Source organism: Scyliorhinus canicula, chromosome 10, assembly GCF_902713615.1.
Source record: "Scyliorhinus canicula chromosome 10, sScyCan1.1, whole genome shotgun sequence".
Lineage (NCBI taxonomy): Eukaryota > Metazoa > Chordata > Chondrichthyes > Carcharhiniformes > Scyliorhinidae > Scyliorhinus > Scyliorhinus canicula.
The window spans coordinates 73,378,971-73,397,911 of record NC_052155.1 but is presented as its reverse complement, the minus strand read 5'-3'; the positions used below and the strand labels follow the sequence as shown (position 1 = coordinate 73,397,911).

The following is an 18,941-nucleotide window of genomic DNA, read 5'->3' as shown; positions in this document are numbered from 1 at the left end:
ATGCTCTCTCTATCCACAAAGGTACAATTGTTTGAAAACTCAATCACTGGCCTGTGAGACAGTGACAGGCCTAATGCCTTGGGATTGCCGGCCCACCAGGGGGTGTGAGTCCATTGTAGCGGATATCTCAGATAGGATAGCTGATGTTAATTGACAGCTCTGTGCTTACAGGCTACCAGTCAAAATAAATAATTACTGGAACCTTCTTCCAATTTGGTAGTTCCCTTTTTGTCGAACAACCGGTGGGTGCAGGCCAGCAACCGACTTAGTCTTTCTCAGGTGAAAACACTTTCAATTAAGGGATAGAATTTCTGTCGGGAGTTCCTTGATCTATCCTAATTTATCTGGGGTTTCCATCCATCTCCTGCTAAAGTTATGGTAGGAGATCATGGGAACTAAACTGTAAATTACTGTTGTTTAAAGCATTTCAAAGAACTGCTGAAATGTCTGGGCCGGGATTCTCTGAAATTCTGGTCGTGTGATGACGCCGGCGTAAACACCAGAGTGGTGCACGCCAGGGTCAACGGGCCTCCTGGCCCAGCCATTCAGCGGCCCTCAGGGGGCCAGCACGGCGCCGGAGTGCTACGCGTTCTCCGGCGCCTATACGCGGCCTTGCACTGCCAGCGCAGGTCCGCGTATGCGCACGACGGTCGTCTCCGCGCCGGCGCATGCACGTGGTGGCTGTCTCTGCGCTGACGCCGCGCAACATGGCGGACTCACAGGGCAGCACGGTGGCCTAGTGGTTGGCACAGCTGCCTCATGGCGCTGAGGTCCCAGGTTCGAATCCCGGCTCTGGGTCACTGTCCGTGTGGAGTTTGCACATTCTCCCCGTGTCTGCGTGGGTTTCGTCCCCACAACCTAAAAATGTGCAGAGTAGGTGGATTGGCCACGCTAAATTGCCCCTTAATTGGAAAAAATAATTGGGTAATCTAAATTTAAAAAAAAACAAACATGGCGGAGTCCTGCAGCAGGCCCCCACGGAAGGAGGTAGGCCCCCTCCAGATCACGGGTGCCCGCTGATCGGTAGCCCCTGATCGCGGGCCTGAATGGCGTGGAGGCCCCCCCCTCCGAGAGTCTGATCCCACCACGCCCCCCCACAGGACGGCCACCGCGGTCGCGGGTCCGAGCTCCCGCCGGGTGGTACCAGGCTGGAACTACACTGGCGGGACTCGGCGGGAATTCGGCTGGTCGACCGTGGAGAATTGACGCGGGGGCCTCTTTCGGCAGCCCCTGACCGGCGCTGCGGCGACCGCGCGGGCGCTGATTCTCCGGTCGCCGGTGAACGCATTGTGGCGTCGGAGCGGCGTGGTGGGAATTTCCCGCCTCACCGCTGATTCGCCGACCCGGCGCGTGCTCGGAGAACCCAGGCCCTGGACTTTTAATGGATGGCACAGTGGTTAGCATTGCAGCCTTACAGTGTCAGGGGTCCGGATTCGATTCTGGCCTTGGGTGACTGTCTGTGTGGAGTTTTCAATTTCGTGAAGTCGGTGTGGGTTTCCTCCGGGTGCTCCGTTTTTCTCTCACAGTCCAAAAATGTGCATGTTAGGGGGATTGGCGATGATCAATGCATGGGGAACAGGGATAGGGTGGGGGAGTGGGCTTAGATAGAGAGTGCTTTTTCAGAAGGTTAGTGCAGACTCAATGGGCCAAATGGCCACATTCTGCACTCTCGGGACTCTATGGATTCTATGAATATTTTGAAAGAGGCATGCATATTATAAACTAATGAAATAGGCTGCATTTGTTCTTCATTCTATTTAGTGTTATTTCCCAGCTACATACTGTGTTCATGACAACATGATCTAAAACACAGTGCCAGCTTCCACATGAAGGCTGACCACATCCAGCTCTACCTTACCAATACCTTTCATAACCCCTTTCTCTATAAACCGTAAACTTATCCAACATCCAGCGCTAAATGTGCAGAAGTTACCGCCAATTATATATTGGGAAGATTGAAGCCTCAAATTTAGGCCCACATCACAAATTCCATACCTCATTCTGTCAACTGCCTTAGGCAAAATCAGACTGTTTGCAAGTTTGGGGTCATAACTGCGCCTTCACAGAGGCTGCCTATTTCCACCTCTGTATCAAGGGGTGGCACAGTGGGTAGCACTGCTGCCTCACAGCACCAGGGACCTGGGTTCAATTCCAGCCTTGGGTGACTGTCTATGTGTCCTCCACACTTCTGCTTGGGTTTCCTCCGAATGCTCCAGTTTCTTCCCACAGGAAAATGTGGCAAGGTGGATTGGTCATGCTAAAATTGACCCTTAAGTGTCCAACGATGTGCAGGTTAGGTGGGGTTATGGGCATAGGGTCAAGGTAGGAAACTCTTTTGGAGGCCTGACACCACTCAGAGATATTTGTCCTCCACCAATTCTGGTCAGTTGAGTACCCCCTGATATTTGTTTTCCAATTATGGGGCAATTTAGCATAGTCCAATCCACCTACCCTGCTTGTCTTTGGGTTGTGGGGGTGAGACCCACAGGGAGAATGTCCAAACTCCACACGGAGCCGGGTCCTCACTGCCGTGAAGCAGCAGTGCTAACCGCTGCGCAACCATGCCCCCCTCAGATGATAATACAAGAACCAAGAGGAATATAGAAGGCTCAGAGCTCCATTAAAAAAAGAAGGGGGCAAAGAAAGAATATGAGAAGAGACTGTCAGTTAACATAAAAGGGAGTCCAAATTTTTCTATGGGCATATCAACAATAAAAGGTAAGTGGTCCAAAGAGGAGATCTATGCATGGATGCAGATGGGGTTGCGGAGATACTAAATGAGTACTTTACATCAGTCTTTACTAAGATAAAAGATGGTGTTGAAGTCATAGTGAACGAGTCGGGAGTTGAGTTAGTGGATGAGAGTTAGTGGATGAGTTAATGATTGAAGAGAAGGCATCAGAAAGGCTGAAAAGGGGGACGTCCGATGGCATTATGTAAGGGGAGGAAATACTCAAGGTGGCTCCCACTAGGGTAGTGAACATTTTTCCCTTTTTTCCTAGTTTCAGGGGTTATTTTCTTTTCAAAAACCCATGGCTGGGGATCTTGTACAGGTGAAATGCCCAGAAAAGTCAGATGCAAAAAGGCAGGCAGTAGAAGCTCATTGAAGGAATCGAAGGCCTCTCAGAGCTTGTCAACAGAAAAAATTGAGGAGATAGCCTCTGAGGCTCCGCCACTCCATTAAAAACTGAAGTGCTTTCAAGTACCTTGGCAAATGAATTTGATAAACACTGGCGGGTTGTGTCGGAGGAACTCTGCAAATCGATATAGGAGGCTTTGGCCCCTATCTAAGTGGTCAGAAGACCAACAAACTGTGAAAGCCCATGGAGCCACAATAAAAGGCACGGAACTGGCCCTTTCGAGGCATAGGGATCATATTGCTCACCGGAAGTGGAGATGTCTCTGGTGGCCGAAGCGAATAAATTGCTGACGGCCAAGGTAAATTATTTAGAGAATCGAATTGTGAGGCTGCCAGAGATGTTCAGGAAGATGGTATGGTGGGAAACGGTGGATTCACGTCCCACCCTGAATTGGACCAAGCCCACCGTCCTCGTCCTGAGGATCGGAATAAAGGAATTAGGCGCAGATGTAGCTAATTCAGGGCTGCATGGTGGCTCGCACTGCTGCCTCACATGCTGAGGATCCAGGTTCGATTCTGGCCCCGGGTCACTGTTCGTGTGGAGTTTGCATATTCTCCCACTTTTTGCAGGAGTCTCACACTCACGACCCAAAAGATGTGCAGGTTAGGTGGATTGGCCATGCTAAATTGCCCCTTAACTGGAATAAAAAGATTGGGTACACTAAATTTTTTTAAAAGTAGGCAATTCAGCCCATCATGTCTGCTCTGCCATTCAATCAGATCATGGCTGATCTCTTCCTGGTCTCAAATCCATCTCTCCACCTGTGGCCCATATTCCTTTAACCCGCTTTTTTCTATCATAAATATATCTATCTTCTTCTTGAAACTATTTAATGACTCAAGACTCCACCGCACTATAGGCAGCGAGTTCCACAAATTCACCACCCTCTGCGACTAGTTCCTCCTCATCTCAGTTCTAAATCTACCGCCTCTCAAGTTATATCTGTGACCTCTTGTTCCCGATTGTCCCATAAAGGGGATCATTTGGTCTACCTTTACTTTATCAATCCTTTTTAGTATTTTTTAAAATTTAAAGTACGCAATTCTTTTTTTTCTAATTAAAGGGCAATTTAGTGTGGCCAATCCACCTACCTTGCACATCTTTGGGTTGTGGGGGTGAGATACACGCAGACACAGGGAGAATGTGCAAACTCCACACGGACAAGGGGCCGGGATCGAACCCGAGTCCTTGGCGCTGTGAGGCTGCAGTGCTAACTATTGTGCCACCATGCCGCCCCTGCCTGTCCCATCTCCATGGTGGATGCTGGGAGTCACCTGACTCTAGTGCCAAATCAACAAAGTGCAGGAGAAGGTCCAAAATCACAATTGCTGAGTAACCAGCCGCCACAACAAAAGGGAGGAGAGACCTATCCACCGCGGAGAGAAAAAAATCCATCCGCGAGTATACCTGATGGAGAAGTGAGAAAAATGAAAAGACCCCTCCATCTGTTCCATGAGAAACAGCAAACCTCTGGCCACTCCCGATGGAGTCAGAAATCCAGGCTAGGGTTCAGAACACAATTTAAATACCACCCAAAATAAGCTGATGCGAGTCCAAATCGGGGAGGGAAGTCAGCAGATTATTAATAGGAGCCACAGACAATAACAAACATGCCATTGGGGTCGGACAAGATCTTCGTGGTAGAAGACTGAACCCTATTATTAATTAATATTGCTGCACCCTGGCCCCACCATCGAAGACCGAATGAGAGGTTTGTCCGACCCACCTCTTCCACAGCCTTGTCTGGTCTCTTACCTTCAATTGTGTCTGTTGCAAAAGCACCACATCAGAATTTAAACTCCTATGGTGAGCAAATACTCAACCTTTTCACTGGGCCATTCCAGGCATTCCATCCCTGACATTCCAGGTGACCAAACAAATTTTTAAAAAAAATTTAGAGTACCCAATTCATTTTTTCCAATTAAGGGGCAATTTAGCATGGCCAATCCACCTACCTTGCACATCTTTGGGTTGTGGGGGCGACACACATGCAAACACGGGGAGAATGTGTGAACAAACAAATTGGGGTTCTCCCACCCTCCCTCAATCATTTCAGTCAGCTATTTCTACTGAGGGATTACCCAGCAGATATATAGAAGGTACAGGCCCAACAAAGATGGTCACCAAACGAAATCACTGGGCCAAACAAAGAAAAATCTGGAGGAGTCATCAGCAAACTACTCCCTCCCAACTTGTCCTTGCCCTCGGATACTACTACAACCAAATACGCATACAGATAGCAGCAAGGCAGAGACAATTAAAATTGGCTCAGAGAAACCCTAAACACAACAGGAACTTTAAGTTCATTATTTAAAAAAACTTCTATAATGAGCTGTAGTCAACCCTTCAACACCACTCCCGTTAGCTAAGTCTTTAGGTTAGCATGGCGGCTCCCAACTAGAGTGAAGAAAAATGGTTACCAACAACAAACTATAAAAACCCCATAAACCGTGGAGCTCCAACAAGGAGCTATATATTTTCACAACAATCAGATCAGAATCCAACATAAAACCATATCCCAAACCTAAGCCATGTAGCCACCTAAGATGGACACTGGGCTACCAAAATGGAGAACTGCTAAGGCTGTAGGGAGAAAACAGTTTTAGCTAGGACAAGCAGTTTGCAAAAATGTTATGGAGCCGAGCAGGGTATTTTAGATTTAGTATTATGTGACAAAGAAGTGTTGATAAATAGTCATGTTGTTAAGGGTCCTCTTGGAAGGAGTGATCACAGCATGCTGGAATTTCAAATACAGTATGAGCGAGAGAAGACAGCGTGCTGCATTAGAGTTTTAGTATTGGATAGAGATCTGAGGAAAGCGTTGGCTCAAGTTGACTGGGCACAAATAATTGAGGGTAGGACAGTTGAGGAACAATGAGTCATAGAGCCATAGATGTTTACAGCATGGAAACAGGCCCTATGGCCCAGCTTGTCCATGCCGCCCAGTTTCTGTCACCAAGCTAATCCCACTTGCCCGCATTTGGCCCATATTCCTCTATACCCACCCTGCCCATATGACTATCTAACTGTTTTATAAAGGACAAAATTGTACTCGCCTCCACCACTGCCTCTGGCAGCCCGTTCCAGATGCTCACCATCCTCTGTGAAGAAACTTCCCCTCTGGTCTCTTTTGTATCTCTCTCCTCTCATCTTAAACCTATGCCCTTTAGTTCTAGACTCCTCTACCTTTGGGAAACGATGTTGATGACTATCTACCTTATCTATGCTCTTCATTATTTTATAGTAGATGCTCAGGGAGAAATTATTATTTAAAAAATAAATTTTGAATAACCAATTATTTGTTTTCCAAAGAAGGAGCAATTTAGCGTGGCCAATCCACCGATCAGGCACATCTTTGGCTTGTGGGGGCGAGACCCACGCCAACACAGGGAGAAGGTGCAAACTCCACATGGAAAGCGACCCGGGGCCAGGATCGAATCCGGGTCTTCGAGCGGTGAGGCAGCAGTGCTAACCACTGCACCACCCTTCATGGATAAATTAAATATTTCTCAATTAAAGTATATTCCTGAGAGGAAGGGGAATTGTAAAAGGGAGAAAATCATTCCATGGCTAAACAAGGAATTCAAGGAGACATAAAGGCAAAAACTAGGCATATCATACTGCAAAAGCTAGTGGTAAGCTTGGAAATCTAAGGTTCAGCAAAAGGCTACTATAAATAAAATCAAAAGAGCCAAGATGAGCTACGAAAGGAAAACAGCAGAAGACATAAACACTGATTCCAAAAGCTTCTCTAAGTATATAGAAGAGGAAAAGAATAGCTAAAGTAAATGTTGGTCCTAGAGGATGATACTGGTGAGGTAATAATGGGAAACACAGAGATGGCGGAGGCGCTGAACCAATATTTTGCCTCTGTCTTCATGGTAGGGGATAATAAAAATGTTCCCAAAACTGCAGTTAATGCAGAGGAACTTGATGCAATAACCATCACCAGGGAGAAAGTATTGAATAATCTAATAGGATTAAAGGCAAAAAGGTCTCCGGGACCTGATGGCCTGCATCCTACGGCATTAAGGGAGGTGACAGTAGAGATCATGGATGCATTGTTTTTTATATTTCAGAACTCCCTGGATTCTGGAAGAATCCTGGTGGATTGCAAACTCGCTAATGTGATGCCCATATAAAAAAGGAGAGGGGTAAAATGTAGGAAACTCTAGGCTGGTTCGCTTCTGTGGTGGAGAAGTTGCTGGAATCAATCATTAAGGAGGAGATGACTAATATTTGGAAAGACAAAGCTCAATCAACCATTGTCAACATGATTTTGTGAAGGGTAAGTCATGCTTGACAAACTTGCTTGAGTTCTTTGAGGACCTGGGCAAGGTGGATAATGGGGAACCTATGGATGTGGCATATCTAGACTTCCAGAAGGCATTTGACAAGGTGCCGCATTAAAGACTGATCCAGGGCGGCACGGTTGCACAGTGGTTTGCATTGCTGCCTATGGCGCTGAGGACCCGGGTTCGAATCCCGGCCCTGGATCGCTTTCCGTGTGGAGTTTGCACATTCTTCCCGTGTCTGCATGCGTTTCACCTCCTCAACCCAAAGATGTGCAGGGTAGATGGATTGGCCATGCTAAATTTAAAAAAAAAAAATTCAGAGTACCCAATTAATTTTTTCCAATTAAGGGGCAATTTAGCGAGGGCACTTCAGCTGCCCTGCACATCTTTTTGGGGTTGTGGGGGCCGAAAGCCATGCAAACATGGGAATAATGTGCAAACTACACATGGACAGTGACTCAGAGCTGGGAACGAACCTGGGACCTCGGTGCCGTGAGGCAGCGGTGCTAACCAATGTGCCGCTGTGCTGCCCTGGCCACGTTAAATTGCCCCTTAATTGAAAAAAAATAATTGTGTCCTCTCAATTTAAGCAAAGACACTTAAGATCCCTCTACCCAGATTAATTTTGAATTGCTTCCATTTAGATAATAATAATTTGCTCTTCCATTTTTTCAGCCAAAATGGATAACCTCACACTTATCTACATTAAATTCCATCGGCCAAATTTTGGCCCAAACCCCTCGCCTATCTAGATCTGTCTGTAAAATATTTATCTCCTCTTCACTGCCTGCTTTCCCACCTATTTTAGTATAATCCGTAAATTTTGCTATGATACGCTCTGGGCGCGATTCTCCGCCCCCCACGACGGGTCGGAGAATAGCGGGAGGGCCTTCCCGACATTTTTCCCGACCTCCCGCTATTCTCCCCCCCCCCCACAAATCGCTGCTCGCCGTAAAAAAACGGCGAGCAGCAATTCTCCCCTAGCCGATGGCCCGATTTCCCAGGCCTTTACGGCTGTTTTCACGAACGGCAACACACCTGCTCTCACCGTTCATGAAAACGGCCGCAAAGTGCCGTTCTGGGTAACCATGGCACCGATCTCAGGCAGCGGGTCTGAACCCCGCGCACTCTTTGTTCCTCCGCCGCCCTGCTGGATCAGTCCGCGGGGCGGCTGAGGGGCATACCGGCCCGCGCATGCGCGGGTTTCACGCATATGCGCGATGACGTCATCCGCGCATGCGAGGGTTGGAGCCGTCCAATCCGCGCATGCGCGGCTGACGTCATTGTGCGCGTCAGCCGGCGTTAACTTTGGCACGCGAGCTTAGCGAATTTCGCTAAGCTTGCGATGACGAGGTTCACGGGGCCCCGCTGCTAGCCCTGACCGGGGAGCAGAATCGGGTCCAGGGAGGGGGCGCGGAGGCTGTCGGGAAACACGGCCGGTTTCACGGCAGCCTTCACGACTCTCCGCACTTGCGGAGAATCGCGCCCTCTGTCCCTGTTTGAAGATCATTTATATCAATTGTAACCAGTTGAGGTCCGAGGACTGACCCGTGCGGCACCCTGCTGGTTACAGTTCGCCAGCCAGAGAAGGACCCATTTCTCCCGGCCCTCTGCTTTCTGTCAGTCAGCCAATCCTCAATCCAATCCGTACTCTACCCACAATTCCCTGCAATCTCACCTTCGAGATCAGTCTTTTTTTTAATTTAGTGTACCCAATTATTTTATTTCCAATTAAGAGGCAACTTAGCATGGCCAATTCACCTACCCTACATATCTTTTTGGGTTGTGTGGGTGAGACTCACACAGGCACAGGGAGATTTTGCAAACCCCACATGAACAGTGACCTGGTGCCAGGATTGAACCCGGGTCCTCAGCGCAATGAGGCAGCAGTGCTAACCACTACACCACCGTGCCGCCCTATCATTTCCTTTTTGAAGGAGCTAGTCACCATCGACTGTTAGGGGGTTTAGTTTAGCTTTTTGGGTTAAGTTAGTATGTGTTTTTCCTCGTTAGTCTTGCTCTTTTATGGTGTAACTTTTGTTAATTGTTTTGTATGATTTTGTTTTGTATTATTTTGTTTATTATATTTAAAAATAAATTTAGAGTACCCAATTCATTTTTTCCAATTAAGGGGCTATTTAGCGTGACCAATCCACCTACCCTGCACATCTTTGGGTTGTGGGGGCGAGACCCACGCAAACACGGGGAGAATGTGCAAACTCCAGACGGACAGTGACCTAGAGCCGGAATTGAACCTGGGACCTCTGAGCTAATCCACTGTGCCACCGTGTTGCTCTTCATTTTGTTTATTTTGTTTAATAAACATATATTTTTCAAAAGGCTGAAAAACACACTTAAAACTGATAAGTCACCAGAGCCAGAGAGATGCATTTGAGGATGTTCAATGAAGTAAAGGTAGAAATTGTAAAGGTGCTGGCTATAATCTTCCAATCCTCCTTAGCTACAATGGTGAGAGGGGTGGGGAGCGTAGAAAGTGGTGCGAGGGATGGAGAACTGCAAATATTACCACACCTGTCCAAGAAAGTGCAAAGATTTAAAACAAAATTTTTTTTTTGAGTACTCAATTCTTTTTTTTTCCCAATTAAGGGGCAATTTAGCATGGCCAATCCACCAAACCAGCACATCTTTGGCTTGTGGGGGTGAAACCCATGCAGTCATGGGGCAAATATGCAAACTCCACACGGACAGTGATCCAGAGACGGGTTCGAACTTGGAACCTCAGTGCCGTAGTCCCAGTGCTAACCACTGCGCCACCGTGCTGCCCTCAGCACGTGCAAAGATAGACAGAGAAACTACATGCCAGTCTGTTTAACCTTGGTGATGGGAAAGCTTTTGTAAATGATAATCTAGGAGAAAACTAACAGAACTTGAACAAATAGTCATTTGGTAAAGAACTCGAGTATGCGAAAACAAAGATATTTTTGTCAAAGATTTTCACTTTGCACTCATCAGGACATTGTAAGAAGTCAACGCAAGACAAACAGGTGCAATGTGAGTACATGTTCTATCTGTGAGCTAAAAAAGAACAGGGCCTTGTGTATTAATATATGTAGCTTCCAGTACATGCAACACTGCGAGCCTGACTGACAATCTTAAATTTGTTATCGTTGTAATTCTTAGCACACTGAGGATTATTTGGCAAATGTTGTCCAATCGCAGAATTACATCTACTGTTAGATACTATGTTATTAGTTTTGCAAGCAGGGGCTGGTTAGGTACAGTCTGTACCTTGCTAATTGTGAATACTAGGTATGTAGGCCTTGTGTCCTAAAGACTTGCAGATCATATCAAACAGCATATCACTCCTGCTGTTGGTCTGTTTGAGCCAAGCAGAATAAGTGACAGTCTGGTTCATTCCTCAGGGAAATGCCTTGACCAATCAGAGTCAAGCTGCCTAGTTTAAATTTCAAACAATGTTTGGCAGTTAAATGTCAGCCACTATCAGTTGATGCATTCACCTTGGCAATGCTTCTATCAGAGTTAATTTTCCAATCAATCTGCACTCTCTTATTATACGGTATGAATTTGTTAATTTCCCGAACATTTTCTCCTGATGAATGAAAGTTGAAAAACTTTGACAAAAACTGTCTTTTTTTAGCAGAACTTGAACAATTGTGGTTCAATAAAGAAAGTCAAATAGGAGTCGTTAAAGGAAAGTCTTGTTTAACTAACTTGATTGAATTTTTTGATGAGACAACAGAGTTGCTTAATGAGGGTGATGTGTCTGGGTGGGTTTCCTCTGGGTATTCCAGTTTCCTCCAACAAGTCCTAAAAGATGTGCTTGTTAGGTGAATTGGACATTCTCAATTCTCCCTCAGTGTACCCGAACAGGCGCCGTAGTGTGGTGACATGGGGATTTTCACAGTAAATTCATTGTAATGTTTATGTAAGTCTACTTGTGACACTAATAAAGATTATTATTATAGTTAATGTGATGTACATGGAGTTCCAAAGAGTGCCACGTGATAGGCTTGCTAGCCAAGTTGAAGCCTACGGCATAAGAGGGACAGTGATAGCATGAATAGGACACAAAGTTGGCACAGCGACAGGAATCAGAAAGCAGTGATGAATATCTGTTTCTCCACGTAAGGAAGGTATACAGTGTAGTTCCTCAGGGTTGGTACTAGGACCATATATTGCTTAAACATTAATAATTTTGACGTGGGTGTACTGTTTATGACAAATCAGAGCCCCCTTATATTTTTTGCAAAAAATGAGTGATGCTGGCACATGGAGGGAAGAGTACAGATCAGTATCGCCAATGAAAGATACCTTGCCAAAGAAAGCAAACTAGTTGTTTTGCAGTATATAAAATATGGTTATCACTGAAGGCAGATTAATAAGTATATGGAAGTTGTTCAAGAAAATTTCCGTCAGTAAAATAGTAAATAAACCTTTCATTGTCCTCCTATATACCACATGGTTTTTAATTTTGGGCAACACAGTAGCGCTGGGCAGCACAAGTGGATAGCACTGTGGCTTCACAGCGCCAGGGTCCCAGGTTCAATTCCCCCTGGGTCACTGTCTGTGCGGAGTTTGCACGTTCTCCCCGGTGTCTGCGTGGGTTCCGGTTTCCTCCCACAATCCAAAGATGTGCAGGTTAGGTGGATTGGCCATGATAAATTGCCCTTAGTGACCAAAAGGTTTAGGAGGAGTTATTGGGTTACGGGGATAGGGTGGAAGTGAGGGCTTAAGTGGGTCAGTGCAGACTCAACGGGCCGAATGGCCTCCTTCTGCACTGTATGTTCTATGTTCTAATAGGGAAGTGCAAGGAATATTTAGAAGTGCAATCATTTGGAAGCATCAAATGCTAGAGAACAGGAACGAGCTGTTCAGCTCATCGTGAAATTGTTACTTGAATCTTTCCTTCTTTGTCACTTCAATAGTAATTAAGTATATTTAAGCAGAATCAACATTCAAGTCCAAATCGTTGCATACCACAAAAGGCCCAGGGATCCAGTATCGAGCCCTGCTCAACCTCGTGGAAACAGCTTTCCAGTCACTAAAAACAATCATTGACCATTACTATTGCCCTTTGCTTTGCATCTCTGAGCCCATTTTGGATACAGCTTGCCACTTTGCCTTGGATCCCGCTGCCTTGGGAAAGTGGGCAGCGTAATCAAAGACACCTTCACCCAGGTTATTTTCTCTTCCAACATCTTCCATCGGGCAGAAATAAATACAGGGACATAGACATCAGGTGCAGGATACGGAATATAGTGCTACAACAGTAGAGAAGATCCGTAGAGAGATCAGTTCAGTCTGTAAGAGGGTCATTCAGGAGTCTGGTAACAGCGGGAAAGAAGCCGTTTAAGTCTGTTGCTTCGTGTTCTCAGACTGATCTTCTCTACGGTTGTAGCACTATATTCCGCATCCTTCACCTGATGTCTATGTCCCTGTATTTATTTTATGTATTTATCCTATGTCCTATGTTATTTCAAGAATGGAACGATCTGCCTGGACTGTACACATGACAATACTTTTCACTGTACCTCTCGGTACACGTGACAATAAATCTAAATCTAAAGATCCCAAAAGCTTTGCTAAAATTTAAATAGACTACTGCAAATGAGCTACCCTCATTCGACCCTCCCTGCTGCCTCTTCAGACAAAGGACGTCAGGCTAGTCAGATACAACCGTCCCTAACAAATATGTCCTGACAGTCTTTGATCAATCTGTGTCTTTCTAAATTAAGATTTATCCTGTCCTTAGCATTTTTTCTGACTAGTTTCTCAACAGAGGTAAGGCTGACTGACCTATAATTATCCAGTTATTTGGTCGACCCGTTTCTTCCTATTCAAACAATTGTTTAACTTTACTTGTGTGGATGCTTCCTGCCTGCCATGTTGAGGTCTGAGGACTCTAAATAGCACCTGAAAGATGGGCACTCCACAGCATAATTTAACCCCTAATGTGTTTATTGCCATTGATTGATTTTCATATATCAATCTCAAAAATGTAATTCATATAATACAATGGGGCTGGTAGAGAAGTTCCTTGGGATTTTCCTTCTGTAACTTTGTTGGACGTTTGGCAGTAAAGTGAGAGAAGCACTCAGAATATTCACCTCCATAGATAAACATGAGGTAATGTTAGGTAAATTTTATAAGCTAGCTGTAAAATTTGTTTCTTTCAAATAGAGACCAGAGTCTATTATTTCCTGTAGATTTTCTATCAAAGTCGATACACTTACTTTCCTCAGGGAGATCATTATCTTGTTCTTCTCTTTCCATTTGTTGACACCAGGCATCCATTCGTTCCTTTTCAGCTTGAAGCAACTTCATAAACCATCGCCCATCCCTTTCACACACTAATCTCTGGACCGCTTCAACTTTGATCTCTGATATCGAGTCGATCCAGGGTTCAGGCGGTGGCAGAAAAGAAGGATCAAAATCTGAATCAAAATCATTCTCCTGTGCACAAGCTTGCAAATGGTTTCCCTCCGTTCCAAGAATGTTAATTGTGGATGTACATGCATCTTTGGAGAACTGTCTTAACGATAGACCTGAAGTCACTTCCTGGGGTCCCAATGAGCCTTCTGAATTTTCCTGAATATCCAGATCCGCCTGTACTGCTGCTGTCACACTGTTTGACCGTGTAAATCTTCGAAAGCTTCAAAAGAATAGAAATAAAGCTATAACAAGAATGGTTTGATAAAGAGGTGATTTTTGTAGTGCTTGAATACATTATAGGTGAAAAATACTATAGTTGATATTAGTAAACATGTCATAGGTGAACTCAGAGGCTCAGTGTACTGCCAGGTTTGAGCTACACAAAATAGGAACATCCCAGGTTACCTGATTCTCAGCTGCAAACAGTATAAAGGCGATTGACCCCAGTGCCGTCACGCTACTGAGGGGCAACAAAGTGAAACAATCAGACTTCCTCTTCTTGACTGTCAGCCAGTGATAGCGTGTGGATTCTGGCAGGAGACAGGATCGGGTTCTTATGATTCGTCCCTGGCGTACCAATATTATCTTGGGACTGGGGAAGTGAGGTTAGCTACCCTTTTCCACCATGTTGGATTTGTTTCTTAGGAGGAAGAGATACAAGTTAGCCTTCTCTGTACCAGTCCCACATATTCTCCTCAGTATAGGGTGGGGTGTGAAATACCCTTAATTTCCACATGACCAGGAATCTTTCTTGTGAAGGAAATGTGGGCGGTGAGGTATTGAGCCACATTTTTAAAAAACTTTAGTCCGTCCTTAAAGTTACAAAGCCAATGCGCTGAGTGGACATGGAAACCCAGAAACCATCTTCTTGCTTGCTCCAAAAACCAATTCAAATCCAAATTGAATCCAATTCATGGTCTTCATAAGAGGGACGTACAAGATCCAAGCTGACAAGAAAAGGCATTGTACCTCATCTGACACTTGATCGTAGCCAAAAGGCCGAGAACTACACTTCTTTGAAGAGTGAAAATGTCAATGCTGTGGAACTGTAAACATTAGGAGCAATGGAAGAACTTGCAGATTCACATGTGTGTGTTGCCGATTGGTTCTGAAGCAGAAGACATTAATGATTAGTGGCAGAGGTTTTGTGGGGGCTCATTTCTCATGTTGGAAGGGGGGTAGCAAGAGGGGTGAGCCTCTGAAATTGCTCAGTTGAAGAGAGGAGCTAGAAGTTTTCAGATATTGCTCAGCTGAGTGTCGGCTGAACGTGGTGGTATGGGGGTCACAGCTTGATGTGGGTGTCAGTGACAGGGCCAACATTTGCTGTCCATCCTAATTGCCCTTTAACTGAATGATTTGCTAGGCCATTTGAGAGGGCAGTTAACAGTTTTTTAAAAATAAATTTAGTATACCCAAATTTGTTTTTCCAATTAAGGGGAAATTTAGTCTGGCTAAATCACCTACGCTGCACATCTTTTTGGGTGTGGGGATGAGACCCACGCAGACATGGGGAGAATGTGCAAACTCCACACAGACAGTGACCCAGGGCCGGGATCGAACCTGGGTCCTCGGCGCAGTGAGGCAGCACTGTTAGCCACTGCGTCACCGTGCTGGAGGACAGTTAAGAGTTAACGGTATTGCCGTGAATCTGGAGTCACATTTAGGCCAGACCAGGTAAGGAAGCAGATTTCCTTCCCTAAAGGACATTAGTGAACCAGATGGGTTTTTAAAGCACTCAATGATGGTTTCATGGTCACCATTACTGGGGCTAGCTTTATAACCCAGATTTATTAACTTGAGGTAACGAGCTGTCATGTTGGAATTTGAAACCACGTCCCCCAAAAGCATTTGTGTGGACCTCAGGATTACCGGTCCAGTGGCATCATCTCCTCCAAACAGATTCCTGGGCTTTTAACAAAACCGGAAGAAAGCACTCAACTAATGTTACGTGACAGATTTAAACTAAATCGGTAATTTACAGTATCACCTGTGCATGTGACTGGTACTGATGGTAAACAGTGACATTTTCAAAATGGGATTACTCATTGACGAATCGTGACTTTGGAATTTTCAATGAATGTCGAGATGGAATGTTCCAACCTGTTCCAAATACGTATTCAAAATATGGCAACATACGTCTTTCACACAGACAAAGCAAGTCACTTAAATTGAAAAATACACATATATACACAGAAATGCTCCGATAAAACTATAGTCATTGGAATCTATTAAAGTTGGCTTCTTTGAAAGTAGTAATACACGCTGAAATTAAGCACCATAATGTCAGCAGAGTTATATGACTAAAATTACATTGGAATAGTTTTAAAGAGAGTTATCAGTGGCCATGAATAACCGTCTGGAAGAGGGATAATTCAGAACGTGGTTTAGAAATAAAATGACCAAAATCAAAAGGAACAAAAGAATAAATTTAATGGAAATTTTGATGAAATCCTTTAATGCTCAACAAGTACAATTTTCAGGCTATTTGGGCCTATGGCTGATAGTCTGCTCATTGTGAGGTACACAAAATAACAATTCCAATAAATTCCCTCTTTGCACAGTTTAAAGCCATGGCAATATAAACAACCATTAGTCTTTGCATACCTACTTCACAGATGGTAGATTACGTACACAAACATAGGCTGGGAGGAGGGTGTGGTGGTAGAGGCAGGAAGTTAAATAATTTTTTTTTTTTAAATTTAGGGTGCCCAATTCATTTTTTCCAATTAAGGGGCAACTTAGCATGGCCAATCTACCTACCCTACACATCTTTGGGTTATGGGGGCGAATCCCACACAGACACAGGGAGAATGTGCAAACTCCACACGGACAGTGACCCAGAATCGAACCTGGGACCTTGGCGCCGTGAGGCAGCAGGGCTAACCCAAGGAAGTTAAATAATGGATGGAACAGAAGAACACAGCTCAGAAGGTAAAAGGAACACGATACAGCACCTGCATTAGAAACTTTCTTATTTTCCTTTGAGTTTATGTTTTATATGAATTTAAGTTATTTGGATTAAAATTTCTAGCCCCCATTAAATTTACATCAAAGAGATTTTTAAAAACATGTATGATAAATATGTAAATATCAATCCAGAGTAACTACAATTGTGGCTGTTTCATTTGCAACGATGACCGTCACAATGCATTTGTAGCCAACATGGATTCCCTCATTCATAATTTTAAAAATATTTAATTTACCTACTTAGAATGTTTCATATACACACACAATAAAGAAAATGAAAAACATACATTCATGTTGCAACTTACTACGTGTCTTAGAAATGATCCAAAGCACTTTTCAAACTGCTATAATCTGCACAAGACCGACAGGGACAGACCAATTAGCCTCCCCGTGAGCTTCGTTGAATAAGAGCATCCCTGTTGAGGGGCAGGGGCCCCAACAGCAGAGTAAATGGACTCTAGCATAAAAGGCGGCCCAGGCGACAGCCGAGCATGTGTAGTCCCAGTTGGGACTTGAAGTGTACTGTGTAAATAGTTTACTTTGTAACAAAACAGTTTTCTTTATGCCTCTAATTTAAACTCCTTTATGGTCACTAAATTGGCGACGAGGGTAAAAGTGGGGCCACAGTCGGCACTGTCAATTGTTGGAGGAAAGGTAATCTCCAACCGCACCGCCAGAATAAGGTGTGCACTGATTTCAAAATGTGCTCCTTGGGATATTTGATGCTAGCGTGGAGGATTGGACTCAATATGCAGAGTATATGCGATACTTTTTCAGGGCTATTAAATGGTGAGGGGCAGACAGTAATATTTTTGACTGCCTGTGGAGCCCCCACCTTCAGCTTGATAAAAAGCCTCATGTGCCCACAGCCCCAAACTCCAAGACCTTTGAAGAGCTGATAGCAATAGTGGCAATCTATTACGACCCCAAACCATTGGTCATCGTGTAGCGTTATCGATTTAACACAGCTTAGGGGACCGCAGGGCAGTCTGTTACAGAGTTCTTTTTTAAAGAAAATATTTCTATTAAAATTTTCAATATTTTATAATTTTTACAAAGAATAAACACAAACCCAACACGTGTGGCCACCCCCCACCCCTTGATGACAACCAGATTCCCAAGATGAACAAACCCCATCTCTTGTGGAACCCTTCATCTGCACCTCTCAGAGCAAATTTCACCATCTTCAAGTGTAGGAACTCCATTAGATCCCTCAGCCACACCAAGGCATGGGGGAAGAAGCTGACCTCCATCCCAACAGGACCTGCCTACGAGCGATCAATGAGGAGAAAGCGAAGACATCTTCCCCCACGTCCGTCCGCATCTCCTGCAAGTCTGACACCCGAATATGGTCTCCAGGGAATCAGCTCCAAATCTACGTGGAGGACCTCTGATATGGTGCTACAAAACGACCCCCAAAATTTCTCCAACTTCAAGCAGGACCAGAACATATGAACATGATTAGCTGGTCCCCTCCTGCACGGTTGGCAGTTATCCTCCTACTCTCAAACAGCCAGCACATCCTCCCCTTCGTTAAGTGTGCCCTGTGCACCTTGTTAGCGAGTTCTTAACGCGTTTGAGGGAACCAGCTGAATTTTGTGATTATGGCCCTTCCCATGATGTGTAAGGAAAGAGAATGTTTGGGTTCTGGAGTGAATAATATGTTGACCTAACAAAATTTATTGGCCGAGCCATTATTAGACCCAAGAAGGCCGTAGAAACTGGTCTAGCTCAGTGGCTAGAAGGCTGGTTTGTAATGCAGAACAAGGCCAGCAGCGCGGATTCAATTCCTGTACCAGCTTACCCAAACAGGCAGCGGAATATGGTGACTAGGGGCTTTTCACAGTAACTTCATACTTGTGACAATAATAGATTATTAAAAAGATTATTAGAAACTTAGAGACATAGGGAGGAAGGGGCATGAGGTCCTGCAGCAGGAGTTCAGGGAGCTAGGCAGACAGTTAAAAGACAGGACCTCAAGGGTTGTAATCTCGGGATTACTCCCTGTGCCACGTGCCAGTGAGGCTAGAAATAGGAAGCTAGAGCAGCTAAACACGTGGCTAAACAGCTGGTGTAGGAGGGAGGGTTTCCGTTATCTGGACCACTGGGAGCTTTTCCGGGGCAG

General features: G+C 45.0%; 1 protein-coding gene across 11 annotated transcripts in view; it reads right to left on the bottom strand.

The window, feature by feature from the left end:
• dlgap1a (discs, large (Drosophila) homolog-associated protein 1a) overlaps positions 1-18,941 on the bottom strand; it is a 1,116,163-nt gene that overhangs the window by 59,544 nt on the left and 1,037,678 nt on the right. For all 11 annotated transcript variants that reach the window (XM_038809179.1, XM_038809170.1, XM_038809173.1 and 8 more), the window contains one exon: positions 13,651-14,069. In XM_038809179.1, coding sequence (XP_038665107.1) covers positions 13,651-14,069 — 419 coding nt within the window. The remainder of the gene's footprint in view (positions 1-13,650; positions 14,070-18,941) is intronic.